The following is a 17,872-nucleotide window of genomic DNA, read 5'->3' as shown; positions in this document are numbered from 1 at the left end:
ATATTTGATTTCCTTTTTTTTTTCAGTTGTAACATTTCATCAACAATAATGAGATGTCCTGATGCAAATAATAATTTGAAAAATCAGAAGAATGAAGTGGGGTGAGCTTTTTTGTCAGGTGTCCTTGTCAAGTACTCATCCATTTGTCCTTTTGCTCCTGAGTTATTATGTTGGATAATGACCACAACATTGTTACTCACTTTGTATGAGCACAGTTTGATAACAGTATGGCTTCATTTACGGTTTTAGCCAGAGCATCAACGTGGTTAACATCTAGCTCCTCCCACAAAGTGTTGAGCAAACATCATGCTAATTCCCCTCATGGATGCAAGAGAAACAATATTGAGTACATGTATACCAACACGCAGCTCAAACTGTCCGAAAGCTCTTCTCTGATTGGCTCATATGCTTCCCATTTTGGCTGTTGATAGGCACTTTGAGGTTAGAGGACCATTACAATAATATCAGTGGTTCTTTGATGCTATGTTTTCTCCCTATCTAATTTCTCAGGTTAAAGTGACTCACCTCTATCTGTGGTAGACAGTTTGCTGCTGGTGTTACTCTGCTCTTGTTCCACAAAACTCCTCCATCAGTGAATCAGCTCTGACGTACATAAAGATAACAAGTTAGATAAAGCTATCCAAATATAGCCATAAAAACTACAATGATAAGAATTAAGAGTTATTACCAAAATACATACATAAATAATCACATATTCACTTTTAAACATTAGCTTGAAAAAAGAAATACTTGTAAGCAGCAATAAGAAAGATAGTAGGATGCCACTGGGATGACTGTAGATGTAATTTATAATCTGATCTCTGAGTGAGCAGCACAAGGATGTATACAGGGATACATGATACACAGTAACTTGTTTTAATGTAACCTTCCCAGTATTGATGTTCTAATTTAGTAGCAGATTGTTTTTACATACACAACAGAAAGGTTTCTGCCTATGTCATGCAAAAGAACAAATAGCAGTATATTATTATTATTATTATCAAGTGTGCTATGTATTTACAAAGAAAGCAGACTAACGCTCATGCTAGTGCAGTGAATTGTTATAATGTCATCCTTCATAACCTTTTCTTAAATAACATAAATTTATGATAAATTCTGAAAGGACAATGAAGAAAACGTGGCAGGTAGGAAATAATTAACTTTTAAATATTTATTTTGTTCCATCAACATATAGTAATATATTTGGTTTAGACTCTTTCTGATTAGCATGCTGTTAAACAACACATGAACAACAATTCAACAGTTTTAAAATATGTCGAGTAAGCAAATAAGGCTTCCAGTTCAAATGAATCGTAGAATATTTGAGTTATAAATAAATATACAAAGATGTTAATGGATGTTCCTCATCGAGGTATACACACTATTACATAATGATGCATTTCTTGATGCCTAATTACAAAAAACAACAACAACAAACACAAAAACACTTTTTCGCTCTGCAATCACACTCCCTAAGCACTTCCGGGATCGATTTGCCCTGCATGAATCACGTGAGACGTGACTCTCCATTCAACGGCTCTGCTCTAGCCGTAAAGTGCAATGCTCGTTGCTATTGGAGACGCAATATAGGAAGTAAATTCCACTGTCTGCGAATCTTGTTTTGGGAACTCGAAAAGAAGGCAGAAATATATCTGTCACGGTAGATCTGGTCTGCTGTTCCTCATTTGGATCCGATTTTAACCGTCGACCCGTGTGGCTGTAACGCTAACGTTTAACTCCGTTAATCTAAGCAGGTAAACAGCCCGTGTGAAGCTGTGGGTCTAGCTATTAGCTGAGATAAATATAGAAGCTAACTGCATATTAGATCATAGAAGTTGTTTGATTTATTACGCCACATTGCCCTTGAGGCTGATAGTGAAGTGTACCGACTCAGGTGTACTAAGTAATCATTATTTATGTATATTTTACTCCAAGGAGTCAGAGTTGTACTTGTTTTAACTTTATTCTATATCTATTAGTTTCCCTTTTGGGGTAATTTACTGTCATCCTGTTTGTGCGTTCACTTTTAGGTATTAAAAGTCAATGAGTCGCAGTCGCAACCCACCTCCTCGGGGTCAAGGGGCGGCCCGAGCCAAACAGGTAATTACCCTCCCTGTCTGATAACTGTAAACTTTACGTGTGGCAAGCAGGCAGGACTCTGAAGCCGTTTCTCCTATCTGTCTGTCTGTGTCACAGATGGGGCTGCTCCTTGACCTGTCTCCGGATGGCGGCATGGATGATGAGGGAAATGATGATGAGCTGGAGGCAGAGTTGCTCAATCTGGTGGGAGGAAGGAAGGAAGGAAGAGCACAAGGGAAGAAAGGTGATGGGAGAGGTGAGGATGACACACTTCTGGCACATTAAACCTTCTTTCTTTCTCATTCATGTGCTAATGTTTAAACTGACCTTTTCCTTATATCACAAAGAGCAGTTGACATTATGTTCATATGTTTGCCTCTTCTGTTCAGCTCCTGTTCCCATGGCTGAAATTGAGCGAATGGCAGCTCTGTGTATGAAAGATATAGATGATGATGACATGGGGGACGATGATTTGGATGATGAAGATCTGTTGGTAATGGACACAAACAGACACAAACGTAAGCGTTTCAGGGACTAAACAGTTAACTGACATTTTCCTTTCTGCACATAGGCAGAACTGAATGATGTTTTGGAGGATGATGAGGAGCATACTCCTGCTCCAACTCCACCTGCCGCTACACCAACAGCTCCTAAAACTAGTGTCGCCTCACACCCCTCACCTCCTGCTGCTCCCAGTGGTGCAACTGGGTTGGAGTCACGGCTCCTCGAGCGTATTGAAATGTATCAGACTGCCATTTCCAACGCCAAGGCTGCAGGCGAGACTAGCAAAGTTCGAAGATATGAACGCGGGCTGAAGGTAAAGCAAATAGGCAGAAACGCATCTTATAGGATGTGAAGTCTTGTGTACATACTTTTGTCTTTATTTAGAGTCTTCAAGTTTTCATTTACTGCTCAGATCAAGCTTTATGTTTATGGGGTTTTTTCTTCCACCTTAGACTCTACAGTCCATGCTAACATCTGCCAAGAAAGGAAAACCAGTCAATGAAGAAGAGATGCCTCCACCTGTTGCTCTCGGCGGAAAGTCGGATTCCCCAGCCCAGCCTGAAGTGGTTAAAGAACGAGAGGTGCCCAAGCCTGTGCTGGTCCCTCCCCCTCCCACCAATCAGAAACCTCTGAGGGAAGCTGACCCGACACCTCTGAACACTAAGCCAACGCGTTTGATCCCTCCCCAAAAGCAAGCTGCTGCCATGACTCCGGAAACACCTGCCATCTCTCCCCTCACACCCAGCCAGCCTAATGCTCATCACTCAGGTAAACACATTATGTGAATTATACTGTTTATTAGAAGAGTATAAAAGTAAATACACGGTCATAGTGCAAGTTAATCAGATTAGCATCGTACTCAAAAGAATTGAATAATATTTGGTCATTTAAATAATTGCACTAAACAACACTGCATAAAAGATTAATTTGCGTTGTTTTTCTTTCCTTCTGCAGATCTTTCCTTCTGTTTCAGTTTGAGAGAAGCTTTCTTTCCTTTATTAAGATTAAAATACATGTGGGATTTTTTTCACTTCTGATCAGACAGTACATTTTCTCTAGCTTCTGTTATCGACGACACCTTTTTAATAAATGCCTCACAATGTGATCTCACAGCAAAACGGTTCTTGGTTCAGATCCCCTGGTCAGTGGCTTTTCTGCGCGCAGTTTGCATGAATGCTTTTGTCTCCTTGCTCCCACCGTCAGACATACAGTACATGCTCAGTTAATGAGTGACTCTAAACTGGCTGTAGGTGTGGATGACAGTGTGTTGTCTATCTCTTCGAGTTAGCCCTGTGATTGCACCACTCTACCTCTCAGTCCTGTAGCAGCTGGGATAGGTTTTAGCTCTTCCATGACCCTTATTTTGATAAGCGGTTAAAGAGATCGATGGATGCTTAACTGACAACATACATTATAATTTATGCTGCTCTGACAAGTAGCGTGTCTGCTAACTAAATGTTACTGTAATGCTCGCCCTCACATGACTATGTCTTCTTCACGCAGAGGCGAAACAGGCAGTGTTGACCAGACAGAGGGATTATAAGATGGCTGCCATACACGCCAAACAGAGCGGCAACATTGACCAGGCCAAACAGCACTACCTCACTGCCAAGGTAACACAGCTGATGTCAGCCAGGGCTTTGGAGTAAGAGTGTGTGTGTGGTTGTAGTGTGAGGATTTTTCATAGTTTGTTTTAACAACGCTGCTCTTGATTTATGCAGAACTTCGATGTGATACTGGAGGCACTGGACCGGGGCGAACCAGTAGACCTGAGCTCACTGCCTCCTCCACCTGGTCAGTGGTTAAAGGAGAATGTTAGTTTTAAATGCTCATTCATGCACTCACTATAGTGCTAACAGTTTCCTTTAATAAAATTAAATTAATGCCCATTTAAATAAAATAATTTTGCTTAAAAAACGTCCAGTTTATAAGCTCCACTCTAACACACGTCATCTGTACTTAATTGAGTTATGTTATGTATGTTCATGTCACATATTTGTTTCTGCACATGTGCCAGAGTCTCACTCAGATGTTGCTTGTTCTCTGGCTGGTCTTGTTGAGGCACAGTAAAAATTGAGAAAGTGTAAGAACATTAGCGCCAATCACACAAGCATCATTTAAAACATTTTTATATTTATTCAGCTGCAAAGTGCTTTCCAAGTAATGGAGATGTAAAAGAGTTTCAGAGACTAATTCACAACAAAAACTATAAAAACAACTCAGATGATTAAGGACTGTATATTAAAAAAATCTGTTTCACTGTAATACTTGAGAGCAAGAGTTACATCATCAAGTCTTTGGATAAAGTTCAATCGTATATTTTTTGGTCCAGAAACTTCTCGGCCACGGCCTCTATATTGTACCAAAAAACGGTCTTGGATTTGATAATCATGTTCAAACGGGGTTTAATGTGTACTTCATAATTAGTTACAATCATAACCTGTGTCCACTTCTCCACCGTCTGCAGGAGACGTAATAACAGAGCAAAGTGCGCCTCCTCAGTCTTCTTCTAAACCTGACACCCCTGCTGCTCCTGCTGCTCCTGCTGCTCCTGCTGCTCCTGCTGCTCCTGCTGCTCCTGCGCCCTCCCAGGTGGCCACTGCGGGTAAGATTCCAGGAGTCCCAGTCCTTCACTTTAACCAAAAAGTGTGATGAAGTGATTTTAAATAAAAAAAGTCATGTTAAAATAATAATGTACGTTACTGTGTGTTTGTGCCTTCTGAAGATCTGCCTGCTCCCAAAAGTTTGGCTGAAGCCCTGCAGCAGAGGTTGGATATATACAAGTCAGCAGCAGAGGGAGCTAAGAGCAAAGGGGACGATCGCAAGGCCCGGATGCATCAGCGCATTATGAAGGTACACAACACAAATATTGTGGCACATGTGTTTGCTTGTTTTTTCCAAATAAACTATGCTCAGTGAAACTAAAAGAAACAAGATATTAAAACATTTTTAGCTGTTACAGCTTCTTTTTTTTAAAAACTAATTCCTCGGTTTTGTGCTTGGATTGGAATGGAAATGGTTATTTTACTTATTATATTAAATATAGTATAAATATATATATATATATATATATATATATATATATTATTATATAATATATATATATTATATATATATATATGATATGTATATGTATATATATATGTATATATTGTTGTATATATATGTTATATATAGTATATATGTACTATATAGTATGTATCGTAGTATATGTAATATGTGCTGTCCAATAACATGTATATGTATGTATGTACTTGTGATTGTATGTGATTGTGTTGTGTTTGTGTGTGTGTATGTATGTGTATTATGTGCTAGTATATATAGTGTATGTAATATGTATGTATACTGTATATATTATATATGTATATATCATGTAGTGTATATGCAATACTATGTATATGTTATCTATATATGTATAATAATATATATACTGTGTATATATATATATATATATATATACATAAACAACATATATATATATGTATGTCTTGCAAAACTTGAGTAATATTAATTACTTAATGTTCACTCTTAACAGCAATACTCAGGACGCCATCAAAGCTCACAAAGCTGGCCGACCTGTTAACTTATCTGATCTACCCGTGCCACCAGGTAAGTTTTGAGTTCATGTGTGTCTTGAGATTTTGATGTCTTGAGTTGATGTGTAAGGCTTCTTCGTGTGTGTGTGTGTGTGTGTGTGTGTGTGTGTGTGTGTGTGTGTGTGTGTGTGTGTGTGTGTGTGATTTTTGTTATTTGCTCCAGGTTGTCCACCGCTTCAGGGCACAGAGGGTGGTCAGCAAAACTTCATGGGTGTCCTGGAAACAGCAATGAAAATAGCAAACCAGGATGCAGACGCAGAAGATGAGGAAGAGGATGGGCACGAAGAAGCTGCCAAGGTAAAAAGAAGAATGGGGGGGAAAAAACAAATTCAGGGACTGCCAAATGGCCAAATTGTGTTTTTTGCAGCCAAGAAATCTGATTGTTTTTGCACCAAGCCAAAAAAAATAATGCTTTATTGTCTCCCATAATAGCTTCTGCAACTTCTATGGCAGATTATTCAGTCATTGTTTTCTCAACTGCACCTTCTGCCTATTGCATCATTTTTGGGCTTGTTAACAAGTTTATGAATAGCAGTAATAATTTACACAAACGCTTTAAGGTAAATCAGTTTATTCACACACAAACTCACAGATGTATTAAGCTGTATCTTGTGACCTTGAAATCTGTTCTTGCGTTCATTTCATTTGCTATTGATCCTAACCTCTGCAGGCTGTGGTGCGTCCACCTGTCCAGAAAGCAAAGTCTCCAGCTCCTCAGGCTCCTGCAGGCCCCTCAACTCCGAAACTGGGAGCTAAAGGTGAGTTTCAAATGTGGGTGTGTGTAAGAGGGGCATGTACATATGTCATGCGCGATGTTTGAGTGTTACACAACACTGAAGTGTTGTCATACTGCAAACCTTATGGCCCATTTATGCTCACCGTTCTCGCTCTCACAAAAGGCGCTATATGAAAAAAAGTGACTGAGCAATATCAAATTTCATTGTGACCTGGTCTCAGTCCTGAACTTACCTGCATGTGCAAAAGAAGACGAGGGCACTAATTTTGCTGTTGCCAAGCAGTAAACATGGAGGACACCTGAGTCAGTGTTTACACTTTTGTCTGTGTGCAGTAGAAGTCAGCAAACTTGCGACTGGACAAAGAAGACGAGGGTAAAGCGAGACAACACTTCACTTTTGGTTTTTTGTACTGCAGTGGCTGCTAAGTCTTTACAGAGGTGTATGCAGCTGGAGCCAGGAGTGGATCGTGATGCAAATGGCTTCAGTAAAACAAATTTCATCCAAAAAGTTCAGGATGTAAAAATGACACTTATTTCAAGCAAGTGATGAATAAGTTTTTACTGTTCAGACTGCGAAGAGAATCAGACCTGTATCTGATTCAGCACCAAACGCTGTTCAACCCAATATGTGACATAAACAATGTGTGGTCAAGAAGTGAGTCACAGATAAGCTGAAATAAACTTTTTCTAACGGTGTGAACATGGTATACAGTAAGTTTTGTCTTAATTATCCTTGTAGCCCAGCAGCAATTGGATTTCCTGTTGCTAAGGCGACAAGCTTTCATGCGTGCGGCACTGCGCTCCAAAAATATGAAGGTAATCTTTTGACTTCCCAGCTTATTTTCTTTGTTTTTGTTTTAGATGCATACAGTGCCATATTTACAGTTATGCAGATGTTTTTAGCACAGCTGCCTGTGATGTTATTGGAATTCCAAACCTTTGTTGTATTTTTCATTGATGCATCTGTTGCCGCATTTGTAGGACATGACAGGAGCAGCACAGCACCTCAGACATGCCAAAGGACTGGACCCCATGATCACTGCTGCAAAGTCTGGCCTACCAGTTGACATCACCAAGGTTATAAATACATTTTCTATATATTAGTAATCACCGCTTGCCCTATGGTAGCTAGGATAGGTTCCAGCACCCCCACGACCCTGAATAGGAGGTGGATCGGTAATACTCAGGATAATCTTGATCAAGGGTGTCAACTTTAGTTTCACTAAGAGCCACACTGGGAAATAAGAGTCATGTTGACGGTGAGACATCTGTAGTTTGTCAGGCTTTGATGGTCATGTAACCTGCATATACCACATAGCCTCATCAAACCTCACAGAAACTCTCAACTAGTCAACACAAAAAGCTGCACAGCCATTCTGATTAGTTTTACAACAAGCAGATGACTCATAACAACCTGTTTCATAAGCTTGAATATGATGGGCACTCACAATAAATGGCATATTTACACGTATTTGGAAAAGGCTCTCATAGCTCATTTTACTGGCTGGGATGTAACAATATAGTGGCAGCATTGGATGAAAAAATGTTTTTTAATTTATTCTTTTTTTAATTTAAAAAATTTTTTTGTTCACGTGGTTTACCTGTACCCTACAGCAGCGGTCCCCAACCTTTTTTGCGCCACGGACCGGTTTATGCCCGACAATATTTTCATGGACCGACCTTTAAGGTGTCGCGGATAAATACAACAAAATAAAACTATTACCGGTACCGAAAAAATAAGATTTATTCATAACACACGTGAAAAGACCCAGGAAAATCGAGTTAACGATAAAAACGATAACAAAATAACGCTGAAAACCGATAAAAACCCTGAAAACTATACATTTCACACCTGAGCCTCAACTCTCGCGGCCCGGTACCAAACGACTCACGGACCGGTACCAGTCCGAGGCCCGGGGGTTGGGGACCGCTGCCCTACAGCATAACCTTCTGGCATGAACTTGACTAAGCACACACTAATCACATAGCTTGAAAAGTCAGTTTTTGCCTGTAGTTACATGCGTCTTTTCAACTCGCCAACATTTTGCCTCCATACCCAGCTTGTGGTTCCATGTCTCTGCTGGGAAAGAAAATACTGCACATTTATATTCTTTAAAAACACCAATTATCTCACAGTGAATGGAAACGCAGGCCTGTCTTAACACTTGATGAAGAAACACTGTCTCACACCTCTGTTAAAGTTGGCTTTGTGTGCGCTTCTTTGTTTGCTGGTTGGTTAGCTTGCAAGTGCTCTTCCCTTTTTAGTTTGGCATGTCCACTGGGCGCGTCACTGCACACCTCAGCTACAAGTAAACAGGAAAAATTTACTAAAAACCTGAAATAATACACAGACTGGTTGTATTATGCTAAAATAATTTATATTAAATGAGTTGGGTGTGTGTGTGTGTGTGTGTGTGTGTGTGTGTGTGTGTGTGTGTGTGTGTTTGCTGCTATACAGGTTGTCACGGCAGCAGGAGCTGAATGTGTGAGGTGTGTTAACACAATGTGACGGAAATAGAAGATGATAGGAAGGAAACACGGGGTGAAATCAAAACACCTGGTCTCACCTCCTGTGTGTGTGTGTGTGTGTGTGTGTGTGTGTGTGTGTGCACGCATATTTTCAGCATCATTACACTATTCATATTTCATATCTGTGCCAGTTGTCCCATAAGATTTTGATTTATTTTCGCCTCACTTTTATTTGACTTCTCTGCATATAACTCACTATAACTTATTTATTTCTCAGTGTGTCCCCTCATGTGTTAACCAAGAATATTACGCTTGTGCTTCTGTTTGTTTGTCACACAAGTGTAAAAACAGACAGACAGGAAACGAAGTAACAGCTGATTAGAGTTCGATCCAAGTTGGACATGGGGGTTTTCAAAGCTGTGTTGTAACTCATAACAGAATATTTGTATTAAATCAGTTACATTTGTATTTGAATGGGTCCTGGTAACTTTCTAATTGTCTTTATTATTATTTGTTTGTTTCTATTTCTCCTTTACAACAGATTCCCAGTCTTCCAGTAAGTGAAGAGGACTACACCCTGGCTCGTTCCCGTACCTCTCCTTCTTCTCGTACCACGAGTGAGCAGTACCATAACCTCATGGATCACTTGAAAAAGCAGTACGAGGTTAAGATGCACCTTTCCCTCATCTTTATGCTACATTTTATCTGAAAAAGCACCTTCTTGACGTCCACCTTACATACTGATGTTAATGTCATGTGTTAGTTACGGTTATTAGTTACGAAATGTTCATACATATTGTGATTGCGATTCTTAAACAGACAAATAACAGTTGTTCTTTATTTTGTTGTCCTCGCCTACGGTATGTTCTCTCTCTCACACACACAACACGCCCTCTTTTGTTCTCTCTCCATGAACAGAAATGTCTGGGCCTCTCCCAGCAATTCACAAACACGGGAAACGTGGCCGAGGCTTTAAAGTAAGAAACTTTTTTTTGTTTTAGTTTTATAACTGTGGGATTTTTTTTTTTTTGCAGTCATGTTGGAGCTTAACGTTTAAAAGATCACTGTTTACCTCAAAGGCATCAACACCAACTTCTAGAACAGATCTGGTTGTGATCACATTAAGTATAAATTCACCTTTTCACAAAATTTCAATAAAAATCTGAAATCCAGAGAAAGGGTTTTATGACTCAGATTAATGTATTTTTTTTTTTTCATTTTAATGAATGTGTGTAATAAATCTAACTGAGAACTTCTGTAGTTCTCAATTATATTGTCAGCATGCACACAGTGATTTTAGCTATCTTTATATATGGTGTACCTCTTTATAATATTTGTAGTTTTCTTCAAATATTTCAACATTTAACCTTTGAGAATTGTACTTTAAACCTTTTTCTTATCTTCAGAGGGTTTGTCCTGCTTCCTCATTTTTCTGGCATGGTTTGAAAAATCTTGTCCTGTCCTAGAAAATTAGGATTTATTTTTACAGATGATGCACAGAGTGTTTTATAATCGCAGATTTTCAAATGCAGTGATATATGTTTGTCTCAGGAAATAGAGCTGTTCAGCTGTGCAGTTATTAAACTTGTTGTATTTCAGTACCAGGCGAGACCAAGATGTGTGTAGACGTGTAGACACGAAAATGCATAAAAATGACAAAATCAAACTAAAAGAAAAATGTTTTTTGTCACACAGATCTAAAAATCATGACTCTGTCTCTCACCCAGGTCTGAGAAGTTACTTGAGGAGACCATGAAGTACATAGAGATTCTAAAGAGCGCCTACACAAAGGGTCATCCAGTCCCCAAGTGCCGCACCGAGGAGAGAACCTTCAACTCTATCAAGTCAGTAGCAAACATTCAGAATACAGATTCATTCATAATAAACACCATCGCAAGTCGCTCAGTTTGTCTGTTGGTCCACCACTTTGGTCCAGAAGGATTTCTGTAAATCTTTCGTGGTCTCCTCCGGCCAAACGTTACCTGATTTTTCTTCTAGTCATAGTTCTGCTGCGCTCGTTGACGTTTGTCATTTGTATTTGACAAATGACAAATACATCTGCCTTAAAAACCTAATACAAATCAGCCTGCAGTATAATGGCCAACATGATGTTAATTAATGTAATTCATCCATCCAGAGGACGCCTATGATAAAGACTACTAATCATCTGTATAACTTTTTGTTACTCATCTTGTGGCATTATGTCAGTGCCTGCAGAAAAAGGAAAATCTGTCAGTCAATTAAGCCGCGGTTCATCAAACTGTCACTTTTATTGTGTATTTTTTAAAACGTTATAATCAAGATGTTTTGACTCTATGAGGCTTGTCCTTTATATTTAATTTTCTACTCGTACATGAGCTGTTTAATTTTGAAAGCAAATGATTGAACATTAAAGGTAGTGCTTTTCCTGACTGGAGTGATGGATGACTCAGAGTGACTCATTGTGACTCACTCTGCCTCTGCTCCAGTGTCATACGGAGCTAACAGCTAAGTGACTGTGGCGGTGACTCATTCATCAGTTAATTGTTTGCCTCTCCGTGATGCTGACTGTCACTTTTGAAGCTGTTTCTGAATGGTGTTTTTTATGTTTGTTTGTTTGTTGTTGTTGTTTTGCTCCGTAGAATCAACCCCAACCTGACACTCAATGACCTGATACTGTACGTCACCCGAGGCATCAACCTCCCAGCTCCTTCTGGTATTGAAGTCATCCCCATCTTTGAAATTACCAGGCAGTAATCTGTCAGATCGCTGTGCACTGACACCTAGCTTCTCTCTCTCCACAGGTGTCTCTGCTAATGATCTGGATGCCAGTGTAAAATTTGAGTTTCCTTTTCCCAGCGCGGTGAGAATCTTTCACATTCACTCGCTGTGGACGTTTCAGTCCGTGTATTTCCATATGTGCGTTAATGAATTCTGTGTGTGTGTGTGTAGGAGGAGGCTCAGAGGGACAAAACCAACACAGTAAAGAACACCAGCAGTCCAGAGTTTAAAGAGACTTTCAGACTCAACATCAACCGCGGCCACAGGGCCTTTAAACGAGTCATACAATCCAAGGGAATCAAGTTTGAAATCATCCACAAGGGGTAAAACGCAGCAGCTTCAGTAGAAAAAAAGAGAATATGCTTCCATATCGGTGTGTTTTGTTTGTTTTTTTCCCCTCGTTGTAGCTTCTGTAAATTGTATTCTCTGCTGTGTTTACAGAGGCCTGTTTAAGAATGACAAAGTACTGGGAACTGCTCAGCTGAAGCTAGAAGGTCTAGAAAATCACTGTGAAATCAGGGAGATCTTAGAGGTGAGTGTTGATTACGCATGCAAGCACCCACACATGTTCAGAGGCGGTTTAACTGCGCGCGTTTATGTTTTTTGTAGGTGATGGATGGACGTAAAACTACAGGCGGAAAGCTGGAGGTGAGGGTGAAGATCAGAGAGCCTCTGTCAGGCGTCGAGTTGCATCCAGTGAAGGAGAAGTGGCTGACTCTCGAACCAGTCTCCACGCCGACAGAGAAACAAAAGGAACGGGTGAGTAGGGTTATCAATTAAACTGACCCGCCTTTGTCTTTGGACTGAAACACGTCCAGCTCAAGCAGGGACGTAAACAGGACTTCTATGTGTGATGCAAACTGTGCAAAACACTGAGCCAAAGTGCTGCCTCACAAACTGTATGTTCATATGTGTCAGAGCAGAAGTGTGAAGTCAGCCAGCATAAACAAAGTGTTTTGGTGGCTGATCAAATTGTGTCTGAAACCACATCTATTTTAAAACTGGTGATCTACCAGTAACATCCCACTTCACGCAGCGATTTTAAGTCTTAGAGTGTACAAGATTTTAGCGTCTTCGCGAGTTCTCTTTATTCTTCACGCAATTACTTTATGAACTCAAGTGCTAGTGGTTCTTTGGCACAGGAGAAACTGGCAAACTCTTGAATCCATACTGCTGCATAATGTTTAGTCAATGAGTGGAAACACCGTGAAAGCCTTTCAGGAAAAATGGAGACTACAGCGATATCTTTATCTGAACAATTGTCGTGTTTCGCTGCTTTCTGAGAAACAGTTTTCACACGTGAATTTCACACAGTTTCAAAAGAATCACAGTTTAACTTTCTCACATGGAAAAAACAGCAGGAAATTGGATTCTTTCAAAATATAGACCGTTCTATGCAGTTCAAGTCATAGAGCTGCCTGGGTAGAATTACAGAAGCCAGGATGCATGATCACATAAATGCAGCAGATACATGGAGTGGAAATGCAAGAAATATATTTGAAAAGCACAAAATAGGGGGAAAAAATGGCTGTGATGGAAGTAGTTTATTAAACATGGCTCCACAAAAGAAGGAAAACAAACAAGAAGCATGTACTTTCCTCAAATTATTGCTTTTTGTTATTAGTTGTTTTACTTGCGTAATTTTTTTCAACCAGGTTGTTTGAGGTGCGACTGGCGCTGTTGTAATTACATTAGCTCATTGTGTCATCTTCTGCTGCGATGATTCAATGAGGCCTGACTCGAGTGTTAATACATTCGTGTGCTTTTTGTAAAGTATGTGCTGCATTTAAATAGTGTAATAGTGTTTGGGTGTCTTACTGATGCTTACTGACTTTTTTTTAGTCAGCCAGGCTTCTTTACTGATTTTAAATCATTCTGTATCGTTTTTTTATTTATTTTTTTTTAGGACAATTAATGTTTATTCTATTTTATTTGAGTACACTGCCTTGCTACCACTTATCTGTGAAAAGCAGTTTTAAATAAATGATGCTTATTTATTGATGTTTTGCATCTACACATATATTCTTACCCATGGTTTAAACTGCAATCTATTTCACGAACAATTACAAACAAAGTTGAAACAGAATAGTGACAAAGATTTGAATTTAAATACTCTGAGCATGCTGGAAAGCAAATCGTCAGTCCAGTAGCTGTACCAGCTTTTAGTCTTTCCCACTGTCAGTAGCCAGAAGAAGCAAAAAGCATTGCTCACATCGTAGCAGACTGCAGGCTTTTCACTCACATTAAGTGCGGCCAGTACCTTTTAGATGTGTTTGGACTGCAAACTTGTTGTGTGTAAACCAGCCTGCTAGTCAGATTACGGGTAAATAAAGATAGGCATTACAAAAACTAGCAATGCACAAGTCAAATAACCTGATTTTCATAAACCTGGGTGAAAATGAGTCAGTTGCCCAAGAAATCTAAGAAATGCTCTGGTCTGCTTGTTTAGGCTCCATCTCCTCAGTCCAAACCGAGACATGGAGGAAACGGCAGGAGCAGCTCGGATCAGCCTGCATCTCCTCGGTCTAAACCGAAACACGAGGCGAGCAGCAGGAGCGGTCACTCCAGCAGCTCCCCTCCACAGTACAAACTCCACAGCTTCAGCCTCCTCAACTACGACAAGGAGCGGCTGGAGAGGAAGGTAGTACTGCGTGTTCATGCGGCCCGAGTCGACCCACAACGTGCACTTCACTGACGCTTACAATGGCCCGAAGGCGCCAAGGTCTCGTCACTCATTACGCTTGTCTCTCAGATTACAGAGTACAGAAAGAACAAGCGGGAACCCCCGTCTGACCTCATCCATCAGCACAAAGAGGTCACACACCGACTGCAGTGGCAGAAAGCACAGCTGGAACGAGCCTCTCCTGCCATGCTCACAGGTAACACACACATCTCTTACTTTTGAACGTGTGCTTTTACCCCTCCCTAAAATCTTATCCTGACTCAGTTTTGGAACAACTTGACCGAGACAGGAAAGTCTTTTGTCAGCAGCATCTATGTAGAGCAGTCCAGGTCCTCAAAGTACTGGCTGATAGCAGCACACAGCTCCATCACAAGTCCATCACTGGGATCACCACTACAGCCTAGAATTGTTTCAGCTAAATGGAACAGTTTTTGTCATTTCTGCTCTGTATACCACAATATTAGATATTAGATTCAGATTCAGTTGCTGCTTTTTTGTGAGTCTTTGCATTCACAAACTATTTAATAACTGAAAAGCTCCTTTAGGTTAGACTGTTCCATTTTTTTTGCCTTGCGTTTCATTATTCGTTTGCACTGTGAAGTGAAGTCGGATCAGTTTTGCAGCATTTGGCTGAATCTGAGCAGCACCCTGTGCACTTCAGAATTGATCTTGCAAAACTCCAAATCTAACTTTTAAATTATTACATTGATGAACGTCGGGTTATGGATGCAACAACATCTCTGCAGCTTCTTTTTTGTCAGGCAGGTTTTGTGGCAGCTTTAATTTTTGCAGTAATTCAGTCTGATAGATGCATCAAATTGGCACTCAAGTCATAAATTGAGGATCCCCTCTGCGGAGAAAGTAAAAGTTGTTTTATTATTAAGGATTATTAAAGGTTTCCTGCTGCTGTCACTGTCTCTGCATCTCAGAGAAACTCTACCTGCATTTGGCAGTGTCCCTCAGAGTGGTTGGTTGGTCGGTTAGTTGGTTAGTTGTGGGCTTTGCTGTCCTTGCTGCTGCTGTGTCAGTCTCTTGATGTGTGTGATTGTGCTGCCACTCTACAGATCCTGTGGTGGAGGCTGCTGCATCGAGGGGCCATGAGTTGCCCTTGCGTGCAACTTTACCCAAAGCACAGGCGGAAACGAGCTGTTTTATGGTTACTGGTTTATTTGTTCTAAATCTACTGAGGAAAGCAAACACAGGACTCACTGGCTGAAGATGAAAAGAGAATTAACTTTGAGTAACGAGACGTCTCCGTATAACTGTCCATCTCAAGAGTACATAGGTGGCAGTGCTTCCTTACTGGCTTGCAGTTGTAGCTGAAGAACAGACTCACTGCTCACAGAAAAGCTTATGAACAAAATACTATACAATGTTAAAAAAACAACAACAAAGAATGCATAAATAACAAATGCAGCATAACTATTTCTCAATATGGGATTTGAAAAAAAAAAAATTCATTCTGTTTAAGATGATGATGATAACGAATCATGTAACTCACTTTTTCCTTCACCACATGTACAGAATATGAAAACGTGCTGCAACGCTTCGTTCAAGGACTTTCTGAGTCTGTGAAAAAATACTCCAGCCAAGGAAACCGGGTGAGTGCAGGGTCAGGGTATGGACAGGCGTGTGTGTGTGTGTGCGCGTGTGTGCGTGTGTGCGTGCGTGTGTTTTAGTGTGAAAACTTTTTTTTTTATTCTCCTTATATAGGACGCTGCCAAGGATGCACTGGGCAGGTTGAAGATGGTTGAGAATGAGGTAAGGCTTTCTGTTGTGTAATTGTCATGTGTATATAAAAGCAGTTTGTTCAGTGTGTTTACACCTTCTCTCTGTTCCAGCTGGAATCGCTGAAGAGGAAACGCACTGGATGAGAGCAGAATAAGGAGTGGAGCCTTGGCTGGAGTACTGTTTTCTCTCTCTCTTTCTCTCATACACACTCATATACCAAACGCTACAGTGGGTACAATAAGCACCTTTAGCATGATTCAGTGCTGCAAAACAACTGCATGAGCTAAACTGCTAATTCAGTCAGTTGTTCCTTTAGCTTGTGTCATATGTGGTTAGTTACCTGCCACAATAACCTAACAAACGGCTGCAGCTGCCAAGCAGACGGCAATTAAAAACACATCCAAATGTGTAAAGAGGGAGATGCATTTGCACTTAAACAAGACAAACACTACAGGAAACTGCTTCTAAAGAATGGCTTTACAGACTTTACTGGTATTCTATTTTGTTTTGGGGTTTTTTTGTTTTTTTCCCAACTTTCATGTGACAATTCTTGATGAAGTAATCTGCCAGAAGACTTGACGTTTTACATTCGGCACCGGCTTTTGGTGTCTACAGATGACCAAAAATATGTGTGTGTGTGAAGGTGCGTGTGTGTGTTTGTCCACGCACTCTTAGATGTGTTTAACCAGTGAACTAGAGGTTTTTTTTTTACCTTTTTCCCTGTATTTTATGTGTGTAATGAGCTTAATCTAATCTGTCTGCTCCAGTGTTCACAGATTACAGTAATCTGCTCCGTTTGGAGTGCTGTGATATGGGAATAAAAGAAAAAAAAAAAAACAACAAAAAAATGGGGCTTCGGGGTGCAGCAGCCTACATCCCATGATAAGGGATTAGTGTTTATGTCACCAAAGAGGCGACTACATCAGACGTAGAGTCGCCTCTGGGGGCTGGGAAGAGGGGTTTTAACAGCGTGCCATGAATGTGGTAGAAGCTTAGCCTCGCTAAGAGATTGCTGCGTCTTCATCAGCTGTTTCTTCTTTGTCGTCTTCGTCATCTTATTTTCCTCGCACCCATTCCTTTCAAGATTATTCTTGATTAATAGGCTGCCCTACTCAGAATCTATTTAAACTCTTAAACAATATGAAGCCCGCTGTGCTGTCACTTACTTTAAAACAGTTTAGAGCTGCTGCGTCAGAGTGCTTTTTTCCCCCACAGATTGTGGTGGATGCAAAAACAGAATTTGTCCCATTGAGCTCTCCAGTGGCAGCACAGTGGATACTGAAAAATCTAACCACAGGAAGGCGGCCCTATAAG

At 40.3% G+C, this 17,872-nt stretch overlaps 1 protein-coding gene across 1 annotated transcript; it reads left to right on the top strand.

The window, feature by feature from the left end:
- Nucleotides 1-1,554: 1,554 nt before the first annotated feature.
- Nucleotides 1,555-17,381, top strand: cc2d1a (coiled-coil and C2 domain containing 1A). Its single transcript, XM_042221637.1, has 28 exons — nucleotides 1,555-1,754; nucleotides 2,031-2,100; nucleotides 2,197-2,335; nucleotides 2,469-2,572; nucleotides 2,651-2,896; nucleotides 3,036-3,351; nucleotides 4,087-4,196; nucleotides 4,305-4,377; nucleotides 5,051-5,188; nucleotides 5,309-5,436; nucleotides 6,129-6,192; nucleotides 6,343-6,476; nucleotides 6,850-6,937; nucleotides 7,655-7,731; nucleotides 7,897-7,992; nucleotides 9,926-10,048; nucleotides 10,303-10,361; nucleotides 11,112-11,228; nucleotides 12,006-12,079; nucleotides 12,168-12,226; nucleotides 12,316-12,467; nucleotides 12,586-12,676; nucleotides 12,754-12,903; nucleotides 14,594-14,785; nucleotides 14,897-15,023; nucleotides 16,352-16,428; nucleotides 16,541-16,588; nucleotides 16,669-17,381. Exons 2-28 carry the CDS (start codon nucleotides 2,044-2,046, stop codon nucleotides 16,699-16,701), a joined length of 3,072 nt encoding a protein of 1,023 aa, XP_042077571.1. The 5' UTR covers nucleotides 1,555-1,754; nucleotides 2,031-2,043; the 3' UTR covers nucleotides 16,702-17,381.
- Nucleotides 17,382-17,872: the final 491 nt, after the last annotated feature.

The sequence above is a fragment of the Haplochromis burtoni genome, unplaced genomic scaffold (genome assembly GCF_018398535.1).
Source record: "Haplochromis burtoni strain Fernald_Lab_line unplaced genomic scaffold, NCSU_Asbu1 Contig_70, whole genome shotgun sequence".
NCBI classification, from domain to species: domain Eukaryota; kingdom Metazoa; phylum Chordata; class Actinopteri; order Cichliformes; family Cichlidae; genus Haplochromis; species Haplochromis burtoni.
The sequence above is the reverse complement of the archived record's forward strand: the minus strand, read 5'-3'. Positions and strand labels throughout refer to the sequence as shown.

Bases quoted from the DNA above. Each gene is read 5' to 3' on its own strand.
- cc2d1a (XM_042221637.1), top strand. From the start codon at position 2,044: ATGAGTCGCAGTCGCAACCCACCTCCTCGGGGTCAAGGGGCGGCCCGA. The intron at 5,437-6,128 runs GTACACAACACA...AGCAATACTCAG, and splicing joins TGCATCAGCGCATTATGAAG to GACGCCATCAAAGCTCACAA. The intron at 10,049-10,302 runs GTTAAGATGCAC...CTCCATGAACAG, and splicing joins ACTTGAAAAAGCAGTACGAG to AAATGTCTGGGCCTCTCCCA.